The sequence below is a fragment of the Cynara cardunculus genome (assembly GCF_001531365.2).
Source record: "Cynara cardunculus var. scolymus isolate 2C chromosome LG 5, CcrdV1, whole genome shotgun sequence".
In the NCBI taxonomy this organism is placed as follows: Eukaryota; Viridiplantae; Streptophyta; class Magnoliopsida; order Asterales; family Asteraceae; genus Cynara; species Cynara cardunculus.
The window spans coordinates 6,961,035-6,973,390 of NC_037532.1; the positions used below are offsets into that span (position 1 = coordinate 6,961,035).

Sequence of the window (12,356 nt, forward strand, 5' to 3'; positions counted from 1 at the left end):
AATTTTATTTTATTCATATTATATGTAGTTGCATTTAAAATCACAAGCCAATGCAGATTTTTTCCTAAAATTATTTTAACAAATCCACAATTTATAATATATAAAATAATCAATTTAAAAATCTTTTAACCTACATATGATAATCATCTAATTTTTCTTTAATATTTTATTTGTATTAATTAACTTGTTATATTATTAAATATTAATTTTAATTATATTATAAAATATTATAATTGACTAATTTTTCTGAGCTAGTTTGACAAACATTGTCTTAAAACCAAACCATAACTTTAACAAATAGCTAATAACTTTAAATTAGCACAAATATTTATTAAACATATCATAGATAGTTTAATAATTCATCAATCTATGCATTTTTGTCAGATTCAATCATATCTTGTTTCGGTCTAAATGTTGCGCCAAATATGAGACAATAACTTAAATACACACTTGCTTATTGTTAAATTCACACATATCAAGTATTTCACATACATCAACATCACATCAAAGCTTGCTTTTTACAGTATCAATTAGTGATTTAACTTGATTTTGTTTACCCTAAAAACAATGGGTAAAAAGTGAAGTGACAATGGTGGAGATAGCAATGATGAAAGAATTCCAAGTCTCACACACACACATTGTGGGCAAAGGCTGTCATTTTAACCACCATGTGGGTCTGCTTTATCATGCCTAAAGATCAAAAGTTCAGAACCCACACCACAGACAACAACAACATTTCAAAAAGGAAACCAAATATAATGTAGGAATCCCGTGATCAAGATTCATGAATCCAAGCACCTCAGAAACCACAACTAAGATCCCATTTGTAACCACCCAAAATCTAAAAGAAACAACTACCCAAAATCACTTCTAAATCAACCCGAAAATTGTAATGGGTCTTGAGAAACCATTCACAGTTGGATACGAGATGAGATGTTGAATAACGGATCTGTCTAAACACCTGCTTTCTAGGTCGGCATACACTCCAAACCATGCATGCGTTGGGTACGTATGAAAATACATGACATGACATGACATGACAAAACAAAAACTTATTGTCCAACGTTTGGTGCGAAAACTAGACTAAGACTGGACATGACCTAGTGAGACAAAAAATGCATGTATACTGTTTCACCAAATAGGTAGAACATAAAATTATGGAGATAGGACAACCTTAGTAAATTACTAAACTACCCATGTTGAATTAAACCCCTAAAACCTTCCACAATTCTTTTATCCGCCTGCTCACTCTCATCCCGTCCAGTCCTGTTCAGTCGTCCATATACCAAACGAACCCAGTAAAACCTGCATAGGGTAGGGTAGGATGTAGGCAGACCTTACCTCTACCTGAGTGAAGAGGTTGTTTGTGTGAAGACTCTGGCTTCTAGGTTGACATGTATGGTATCCAACTATATAAGCACATTGTACAAGCAGTTATCCTAAAAAACACACAAAGGTAACCCAAGAATACATGGATTTTCATCTATTTCTTTGAATTTGAACATCTTAGCATACGATAAAAGAGATCGATAGAAACCTATTGTTTTATTTTTCATGTTATGGTTAAATCTTATTATTTTGTACTGACCATTTCTAAATTACGACAATCAAGTGATGAATAGACTAAAAGTTGAAAATTCTAAAGTCTGGCTCGGGAATCCGTTTTACCAGGAATATGTAAAGCATCATAATGACCAAACCCGTGGTACAAGACTCGGATTGGATCTTCTTTGCTGTATTCATGACCATATTCGGCAATAGAAATGAGGCCACCGGAATCTTGATCATTCATGTAGACTGAAATTGGCATCCTGCATAAGAATATCCACCAGTAACTTATTTGGTTACACTCAAATATCATGTTTTTATCAACCTCAAGAGGATTTATACGTTCTATAAACCGATGAATAAATCAGCAGAAAATAAGAACGAAATGACTAAAAATCTAATCAGGCCATATACAATGATTATAGAAGTAGAACAAGATGAAATATTACATCGAAGGCATGAAAATTACTTCCACATTCCAACATGAGCCGCTCAGATTATTATTACCTCCAGAGAGGGGTTCCTTCTGACTCTTGTGATCAAAAATACCATATTTTTGCTTCAGATTCATAATAGTAACATTCAATTATAATGAATACTACACTCAACAAAAAGCAACATTACATGCAAAAACTCCATATGGACTTAATTTGAGAAACAATAGGTTCAACCATAGGGTGTTTAGGTATGCAGAAGGAACTGGACAGAGGAGACGAGGTAGACAGAAAGAATCATGGAGGTTTTTAGGGTTTTAATTTGGGAAGGTTAGTTAGGAATTTACATATCTTGTTCCATCTCCCTGATTTTTGTTCCACCTATTTTGGTGCATTTTTTGTCACACTCAGTCCTGTCATGTCTCAATCCAATGTCGTACGAACCGTGGGATAACAAGTTTTTGTTATGTCCTGTCCCATATACCAAATACACCCTAAAAGTCAACAGGGTGTTGGTCTTTTTGTTTTTCTTTCGATGGGGAAATAAGGAAGGATCAGTATTATCTTGAAGTTTTCCAAATGATAATGTCCAGCTAAGGATTCATCATGCATGTCTAAATGAATTCAGGTATAAATTGAAAACAAAAGAGATAGGGTTACTATTTTGACATGCATAAGCTAGAACCTAGGACCGTTATGGATGCCCCAAAGCAGGAACTACATTGCAAACAGAAACCAAGACAATTGACAAGATTCATTCACTTGCATCCTAGAGCTGTAACCCAAATCTTTCAAGGATATTATCACACTATAGTACTTCGATAAAATGGAGTTTCATATTTAGGTAGGCCACATTGGTTACCTTTTAAATTCATTTAAAGATTTTGAAATTTTCCAAATATTTCATAGAGGCAATAAAGCCTAGCTGACTCAGTTAAGCATAGTTGGTACTTCTTCACCGGTCATCAAGAAGTCATTTAGAGTTATACTGGATTTCTGAAGTGTAGTGTGTCTATAAACACACATTAAAAGCCAGACATGCAACGCAAGGGGAATATACTTCAATGCAGTTGTCCACCTTTATAAACAAGAACATCAATAGTTGAAACTGCTATATTATTAATACCTTAACTGTGTTGCTTACGAGAATGTCTGTGATTAGGGTCCTACTGTTGGCCAACAACATTCCCTAAAATGCTATTTCATTGTACCCATGATTTGAACATGAATATGGTTTACTATGGAGTGGCATTTCGTAATCGCACTTTTGATGGTTTTTAGTGCTTTGATTATGGAAATTGGTCAAGCTCGGGGACTACCTACCTAATACTCAATCACCACACATGCATGGCTTTCCCACCTCCTTATGTTCTCACATACCCTGGCTGCAATTATAGAAATTCGGGCATCATCTTGCTTGCCAAATTCCAAAGGACCATCTGATACGCAACCAGAATGTTTGTCATGGTGATGAGCGACTAGAAGAAGCTGATACTTGGGTTGTAAACTTCTCCTTCGACTTTCAATGTAGATACGGATTTTATTTGATGAGAACATATGATTTGGTTAGGTTTGTAGGAGTCGATTATCGAATAATGGTGTTAACTGAAGTATGATTTCCTTCAGAAATGTTTCTAGTTTAACCAACTATAAGTACTAAAAACTGCAAGTATTTAGCATAACTGCAAAGATGGAAATCAATGATTAGCATGCAACTTAACTCAAAATAAGCGGGTATTTTATCTTTTTGTGGTTTTTTGCATGTACTTCCTACACTACACATAGTAATTACAAAGTCAAGGGAGAGAGATTAAAAAAAATTCAGAGTTTAAAAGTGAACCCTTTCACATCAAATAAACCAAGTTTGTCTTTCCGTACTCTATTCTCTTGCAGTTTTAAAATCAACCAACTTGTCCTTTCACTAAAACTAAACATACCCAGTATATTCCACCCAAAGGTAGGGTCTGGGGAGAAGATGTACACAGATCTGACCTTTGAGACAGATAGGCTTGACTAGGTTCAAGTTGGTATTTTTATATTTATGGGGTACTTTCTTCTCTTTTCTATTTTTTTTCCTTTGCTTCCTATACAATTTGTTGACTAAAATTTAAATGCCATTTACACCAACTTATTGTAATTACAGCATAAGTTAATACTTGTATTAGTACAAGGGAATGCATCCAGAACTTTTTACTTCTAAAAGTTGGTATTTTTATTTTATTTTTTACAAACAAACCAACTCCTGTTCTTCACTCAATCAAACATCCAGCTTGTCAGGTACTAGGTTCAGAGTGGGTATTTTCATTCCACCATCACTTGTCAATCCTCAAAGTTTAACCATCAATTATTGTACCATGGACAATTACTGTTTCCTTGTCTTTTCTTGCTCTTCTTTTAGCAATATCAACCGTCTTATACGTTTGCTTCACTCCTTATGTTTCTTGAGAGAGAATTGATGTGACCATTACTTTCGCATGAACATATTACAATTTAAACCGAAAAAGAATATAAATCTCTTGTAAAGTCACCACATTGATTCGTACACAAAGGGTGTCTTTTGTGTGTGTGTTTGTGTGTGTGTGAGAGAGAGAGAGAGAGAGACTTACTTGAGAACATGAGAAGCCATGAGCAATTCAGGTTCACCTCCCCATACATGTGTCTTCCTTATTTGTGACACATAAGAATCAAAGTCACCTTCAATGAACCTGAATGAAGCGTATATGCAATTTATAAGTTTACTTTTACAGAAGTTCCTTAAAGATCACTCGTCTTTCATTTGAGCACAACCAGCATGAATACAGAACATTTGACAACAAAAAGAGGTAATGCAGAAGATATATTTGACTTCTGATAATTATACAATGCATATACCAATAATCATCTTCCATATCTCGTTGTTGATGTATTTATCTAGTGAACGGTCATTTTAATCACTTGTAAAACAAACATCCTTTTTCACTATGAGTATGCTACAAAAACCCTCAATATAAGAACTAGTTCACATTGTGCAAATACAAAATGAATGGAATGAGATACAGTTTGAATGGCACAACCCAATGACCAAGTCAAAATGTCACCTCCTCAAAATGTAAAGGCATGAGAAAATCATCAGCAATAGCAGAAAATTGTTGTGAATGAACAAAAAGATCATATGCGACTCACCATTCCGTCTCTTCCCGTCTTTTAACAAATTCATCGGCCACCTAGAAAAGTGCCAGATAAAAAAAATATATCAATATAAAGCAGGGAACAGATTTCTGAATCAATTTCATTAGATGATGTAATGGCATTCTACATTTTCCATTTTATGTGTATAGGAAACACTAGCAAAGATGAAAGAAGGTAAAATTCTAGGGCCTGATAGTATCCCTAGAGAAAAATAGTAGTATTTGCTAGCAACAACATGATGGCGACTAGAATCCACCATGGAAGCCATAGTACATAAGAAATGTATTATATATAGACCCTTTCACAAGCAATACAACGGAAGTATGGGAGTGAGTTACAGAGGACTGAGGTGTCTAACAATAACTTCGATTTATGTCAAGGAGATCAACAAAAAACCAAACAAACGCAACATGTCCCACAAGAAAGTAGAATTGTGGATGTAGGCATACCTGACCTCTACCCCGAAGAGTAGAGTGGTTGTTCCCGTCAAGGAGATTAACAACACGCTCTAATTTATAAATTAGACGACTCAATAAAAGATGCTCGAGACATAAAAATAATCTATATATGGTGTTCATTAATCAAAATAAGTTATATAAGAAGTGCCAACAGAATAACATGGCCCGCTAGTAAGAAGAAAACCCCCAGAAGATGTGGATGTAAAACATAAGGTTGCATCGCAATGAGTGTGAAAACATGTAACGGCAAGACAAATCTTATTGTTACGTTGCACTAAGGGTTCACCCTTCAGGTGTTACCTTTTCTTTTCAGTTATGGATGAGCTCACAAGAGACATACAATATGAGATCAGAAAATATGCATTCATCATCAATGATGTAAGGTGGGATATTTGGAGGAACATCTTAACACCAAAAAAAGGTTTTAACATGGGGTGTAAGAAGTTCAATTTAGCAGGATTGGTAGAGAAGTGAAAGATGTGACAAGTGCATTCAGGCATGAAATATTTAGGAAAATCGGAACTAGTTTCATAGAAGGATTGAGAGACTGATAAGGATATTAATCAATATATAAGGGTGCGGTCAGCAAAAAAAAACTAGTGACTGTTAAATTAGGCAGGTTGTGACAAAATAAAAATAATAAAACTAAAAAGAAACTAGTGACTGTTACATCTGGGCAAGTATGTTAACATAAAAATAAAAAATTATTATTATTATTGTTCAAAGAGAGGAAACAAAACATACTCTGGCACGTAATTCATCAGCTAGCTCCCTTTGCAGGCTCTCACTAGGAGCAGGCTTCCCTGATCGTAAACATGCTCCATGAGCAACAGCACGAAACAAACATCTCCCATCTCCAGGTATTCCTGTAAAGAAAAACATAAATCCTTCACCAATGAAATCACAGCTTATGTGTGCAATCTGACCTTCCCCTCCATCCAGGGAAAAAAATGGCCGAAGACTTTTTTTGTAGGTAACCGTGGGGGTTCGGTCAGCTGACTAATCCCATGGGGCCCTGAAGATAACAGCTAGGAAAAATCCCCAATGGCCCTAAAGAGACCCGAACGGGGGACCTATGAGAAGGAGCCCCAAGGCCTAACCTTTATCTGCCAGTTGAGCTGACCCTCAAGATTAATAGCCAGAGACTTGATGTGTTACAAAGGATACATTAGTAGATTCTCTACATTACAGTGGAACAAACTAGAAATACAAGATATTAGCTCACCTATAACGGAATAGTTGGTGTGAACTTGCTTCCCATGTGAAAAGTTGGTGATTGTAGAACTACAGTCATCTTCCTTGTTCTCTTTTGCTTCAGCATGTGCTGGCTCAGTATTTGAATTGCAAACGGTTAATCCCATTACAAGGCCAGCTGAGGCACATCCTTGCATCCAAGATCCGGGTACCAAATTCCATTTCATTCTAGAGATGATACCTTGTTTTTGTTTTGGGAACAAAAGCCTTAAGTTCATATTGCGGGACCCAAGCGAAAGATCTAAGCGTGTCTTTGGTGTCCCGCGCCTGGAATGCATAGCACTTTTGATGGTCAGTAACTGCCAGTTGCTCCTCTGGTTTGCAACGTCAGATGGCCCAATAAGAGATTGGCGGGTGTTCGGCTTTGGAACATAATTCGGTTTGACACATCCAAGGGAGAGATGAAAACAACATGCACTTGAAGGCATCACACTTTGCCGGGACCCACTTGGACGAACGGCGTATTTCACACAATTTCTAATGGGAGAACAAGCAATCATGCTGTCATCACTCCAGGTTCAAGCTCCGGAGATGACACTCAATCACTGTTAACAATAATAAATATATGGATTTACATCATTTAAAATAAAGTAAAAACAGCCTAAATCAAGAATATATGTTCCATTTAGATGCTCTTTTTCTCTCTTATCTCCATCTACAAATAATTTAAGCATTATGCTTATAATTTACATTCCCAACTATTATAAAGATTTACTGCATACACCATTCTAGCGAAAATTACAATAGTTTGGCAGGCATAAATCTCTAATCATGGGTTGATCCTGAAATAATTCATTTTGCTACTTTTTATGCAACAAAACTGAAACAACAATTTAACAAGTCACACATACAGCAAAGCACATGAACTCTAACCTCGAGGACTAGCTCAACTCGCAAATAAATGCCAGGCCCTTGGGGCTCCTCCCCCATAGCTCGCTAGTTCGAGTTTTATCAAGATTGCCCAGAATTTTCCTGGCTGTCATCTCCAAGGCCAATGGGATTAGTCGAGGTGCACCCAAGCTGGCCCAGCCATCCACAGGGTTAAAAAAAACACATGAGCCCTTCTCAAAATGTTGTTCAACAACTTTTTACTTTTTCCCAGCACTACGTCAATTTTAAACATATCCAAAAGGATAAATTTATAATGTTCATCAATTCAGATAGAACCAATAAAAGGGAATCGGAATAAAACAGCATTAAATACTAGCAGCGTTGATGGACACTGACGTGTCTATTCTAATTCATGGCACCTATCCAAATTAACACAAATCAATGGTGGTAGATTTTGCAGGCGATCAATGGGTTTAATCTATTAATCACAGGGTAAATAACCGAAGCCATATATTAAATCTTTTGGAGAAGGGGTATTTAAGATTTCAGCAATAACTGAAACTACGAGAACGATATCAGGAAGAAAAAAAAGCTTTTCATATGAAAAGGAAAGAACATCAACAGTAAAGGTGCATAAATTTGGAAAATCGAAAAGGAACAAACCTGTTGGTGTTTATTATTTACAGTATGAATAAGAATGAGGAAACCCTAATAAGGAATGGAATTGAAAAGGGAATGAAAGAAGGGTATAATATGGAACTGAAGGAAGGAATGGAATCAGAACCTGACAACATCTTCTCATCTTTCTGGAACTTTCTTTGAAGCTTCTTTTCTTTGAGCACCGCAGTTAAAGCTTCCCTTTCTCAAACTTCCATGGATGAAACCATGTTGTACCCATAATTTAGAGCGTAAATTACAAGTTTAGTCCATATGGTTTGTAAATTTTGTAAGTTTAGTCCTTACATTAAAAATTATAAAATCTTCCTCGTAGTTTCAGTAGTGCTATTGAAGCTGGAATTACCGCGGCTGCTAGCACCAGATTTTCCTTTCAATAAATCCTTGCTCGTTTGAGCCCAATTTTATTATAAATTTGGTCCTTACCATTAACGGTCATTAAAGAGGTTTTCGTTAAAGCAATGTTTGTCGAACTACTTGATAAGCTAGCTGATAACTGTAAGCTAACTGGTAGCTAATAAGTTAGTTGATGGTTGATAATCTAACTAATGAACAAATCATATTTAACAAAAATTAGTGATAAACACGTAAAATAACTAAAAAACATCTTAAAAAATTAGTCAATTGCAATATTTTATAATATAATTAAAATAAATATTTAGTAATATAATATATAAATACAAAAAATTAGTAAAGAGAAATTAAAATAATATAATAAGGGACTATTTACCTAAATGTTTACCCGATAAATGCTTACTGTTAGAAGTCAACACTATAATTTATTTTACTCGGTAAGGTTGTAGTACATCAAAACGTATTCCATGCAACAATTTTCCTGGTAAGTGCTTACCCGGGTAAGAGTCGTCATCCTCACTTACCGAGTAAGACTTTCCATCTTTATCCTCATTCTTATCGAGCAAGATTCTTGGCCCTTGTCATGTTCATCCGGTGAGAAAAATTACCCGGTAAATACTTACCGGGTAAGCGTTTAATAAACGGCTCCAAACTTGATCTGGACAAAAAGTTGATTATTGACCCCTCGACCCCAAATATAATATGTGATTATATCATAAACTTTGGATTTATCAAAACATAATTTAAAAGAAAAAAATCAACATTAGTTTATAATTTTTAATAATCATTACATATAATATGAATAAAAATAAAATAGTGTCAACCTCACATATCCTAATTAATCAGTAATTTTTCAAAAACTATAATTAATAATTAAATTAAATATTGTATTAAAATCATTTAACACGATTTTATTATCTCTGAAATAAAATAAGTTTAACTTTAATTTTTGTATCAGTTACATAAAAATTGTTAGAATTGTTACATTTGTTTCTGATAACTAAATATATTCAATAATAATTCAGAAAATAATAATATAGAAATAATTGATATGATTAATAATAATTCTAACAAATTAATATTAATGTATAATGTATAATTAAAATTAAAATTAATAATTTCCAACTAATATTGATTAATATTAATTAATTTTTATTAATATTAATAATAATTACTTTTTATTTATTTGTAAGTAATATTAATGAAGGTTATAAACGGAAAATGTGGCAAAAAGCTCATCATGGTCTACTTCAAGTAGTGTTCCAATAAGTTAGTTTATGTTAATCCAAACATATATACAAGCTAGCTTATGTTTGTCAAATAATGCCTAAAGTGAATCCATATAAGCATGTGAGGGTAATTTCATCTTTTCTGTTTTCTTATAGGGATGCAGTTTTCCCTATAGATTTTGTTAGCTTCTCTTCGACTAACTCGTTTCTTTTTTGAGTTTGAAACGACAATTAGGGATGAGCATAGGCGGGTACCTGCCCTATTTGACAGGAACCGGAACCGGCGGTTCTTGAGATATTGGAACCAGAACCGGTTAGAGCGGTTCTTGAATTTTTGGAACCGGGACTGGAACTGCCGGGAACCGGTTCTGGTTCCGGGTACCCGCTTCCTAAAAATATTAAAATTTTATTATTTAGAAATAAAAAATAAAACATTGCCAAAATACTAAATAAATAAACAAGAATACAAATTATATAGAATAATGGTTACAAATATTGTTTAACGATTACAAAGGCTAATAGTAAATGTTGAAAGTTTAACGTTTACATACTATAATTGTAAATGTTCAAAGTTTAACGATTATGAGTCGATGAAGACGGTCCGTGAGAGGCCTCAGGCCTGAGAGTATAATTCGATGAGGCGCAGATGCGGGACCAAAAATCTAATCTATAGTTCTAAGTTCTTGACCTAATTAAAATTTAGTATTAAAAAAAAGTAATTATTTTTTTAATTGAAAATATCGGGTACCCGCCGGTTTTGTATACCCGGTCCCGGGTACCCGACGAGTAACGGTTACGACAAATTGAGAACCAAAACCATTTTCAATCGGTTCCGTTTTTTGGAACCAGAACCACTAATATCGGTTCCGGTTCTGAAACCGACAGTTCCAAAGCAGTTCCGGTTATGCAAGTGAGTACCCGGTTCCGCTGCTCACTCCCTGAAGATTCAATTGAAGTTGGTAAAAGAAGTTTTAATTATTTGGAAATGAGTAAAATTTTGTTGGTTTAGAATGGAGTGAAGTTTTAAGCTTATATTGAAATTATGTTTTATCTCTATTTCATCTTTTAAATTATTGAAATCCGAGCCTACCCGAAATCTGAGCCGCAACAGTCTAAAACGCAAGATATTCAAAATCCCCAAATATTGTTAGTACGATAGTGAGTTTCGGGTTTTTGTATCATCACCTGAAATCCAACCGGATTTTAACTTCTTCCACCCGATCCAATTCGACACGACTTTTGCACACCCCTAGCTACAACAAAAAAATTATTCTAAGTATTGAATTAGATGTATTTGTATCATTATAAAATTAAATTGTTGGGACAAACACTTATCAATTGGTATTAATTACTTTTATAAAGTTCAAACGTCTTAATAAATTGTAAAATATTGTATGAATATGCAAGCGTGTAAATATAAATTGTGATTGAAAATTCTAAAACCGGGTTTTGAAACTAGGTTTTTCTGCTTGAGAGGGCATGGATTCCAATCCCCGTTTTTGCAACATATTCTGGCAGAGTAATCATACCTATACGTTGGTACCACGTAGACAATGGAGTGCATAGTTGCTTATGCAATAGTTAACCTTAATACCTCTTATGTAATTGTTAGTTTTAATTATATATCAATTCTCATTTTGACTTACTTCATTTAAACATAACTGCTATCGAAGTTTCGACCCGACCAACCTAACCCAACCAGCAAACATTAGATCAAGTTGTTTAAATGTCTTTAACCTGATCAAACCAACTTCATGCAACCCTACTTTCAAGACCTTGTTTTCGAAGGAGATATATTTGATTTTATTTATGGGATACGATTTTGGTATTAAATATGGATTTGATGTAACAACATTGGGGTTCCATGTCCTTGTATAACAAATAGGGATAAAAAATTGGAAAGGTGATTGGTCCATTTAAGCCCTAATTTGAAAATGAAGACAAGAGAGGCCCATTAGATTGGAAGTGGGCCAAAGCCTACCAATTGGCCTATTTCCAATCCCATGGCGTCCAATAGAGATGGCCAAATGGGCCCGGCCCGGCCCGGGACCGCCGGAGGACCGGGACCGGGACCGGGACCGACAAAGGACCGGCCCGGGACCGGGACCGGTAAGGACCGGTTATGGGACCGAAAACCGGGACCGGTTAAGGTTTTTGGTAGTTTCGTGGGACCGGGACCGACCGGGACCGAGACCGGTTATGGGACCGACTATGGACCGGCCCGGCCCGGCCCGAAAATTCAAATAATATTATAAATAAATGTATTTTTAAATAATATTATAAATAAATGTATTTTTAAATAATTTTATAATGTATTTTTATAAGAAAACGTAATTTTAATTATATTAAAACACATTTTTAAAGTGTATTTGAGTGACCCAATTGTAAATTTTATAATGTATTAA

General features: G+C 34.9%; 1 protein-coding gene across 3 annotated transcripts; it reads right to left on the reverse strand.

Moving 5' to 3' along the window:
- Positions 1 to 1,457: 1,457 nt before the first annotated feature.
- On the reverse strand, positions 1,458 to 8,558 carry LOC112512693 (OTU domain-containing protein At3g57810). Of its 3 annotated transcripts, XM_025118793.1 has the most exons (7): positions 8,478 to 8,552; positions 7,044 to 7,407; positions 6,834 to 6,932; positions 6,353 to 6,474; positions 5,145 to 5,185; positions 4,589 to 4,687; positions 1,458 to 1,811 (listed from the first exon to the last, which is right to left on the reverse strand). In XM_025118793.1, exons 2-7 carry the CDS (start codon positions 7,360 to 7,362, stop codon positions 1,640 to 1,642), a joined length of 852 nt encoding a protein of 283 aa, XP_024974561.1. In that variant the 5' UTR covers positions 7,363 to 7,407; positions 8,478 to 8,552; the 3' UTR covers positions 1,458 to 1,639. The 3 variants fall into 3 exon arrangements, with proteins under 3 accessions (XP_024974561.1, XP_024974559.1, XP_024974560.1); XM_025118791.1 differs by having other exon boundaries at positions 6,834 to 7,407; positions 8,478 to 8,558; XM_025118792.1 differs by lacking the exon at positions 8,478 to 8,552 and adding an exon at positions 8,357 to 8,452 and having other exon boundaries at positions 6,834 to 7,407.
- Positions 8,559 to 12,356: the final 3,798 nt, after the last annotated feature.

Coding starts and splice junctions, on each gene's coding strand:
- LOC112512693 (XM_025118791.1), bottom strand. CDS start 7,362: ATGATTGCTTGTTCTCCCATTAGAAATTGTGTGAAATACGCCGTTCGT. Junction 6,475..6,833: donor CACCAACTATTCCGTTATAG/GTGAGCTAATAT, acceptor TTTTCTTTACAG/GAATACCTGGAGATGGGAGA. Junction 5,186..6,352: donor CTGATGAATTACGTGCCAGA/GTATGTTTTGTT, acceptor GCACTTTTCTAG/GTGGCCGATGAATTTGTTAA.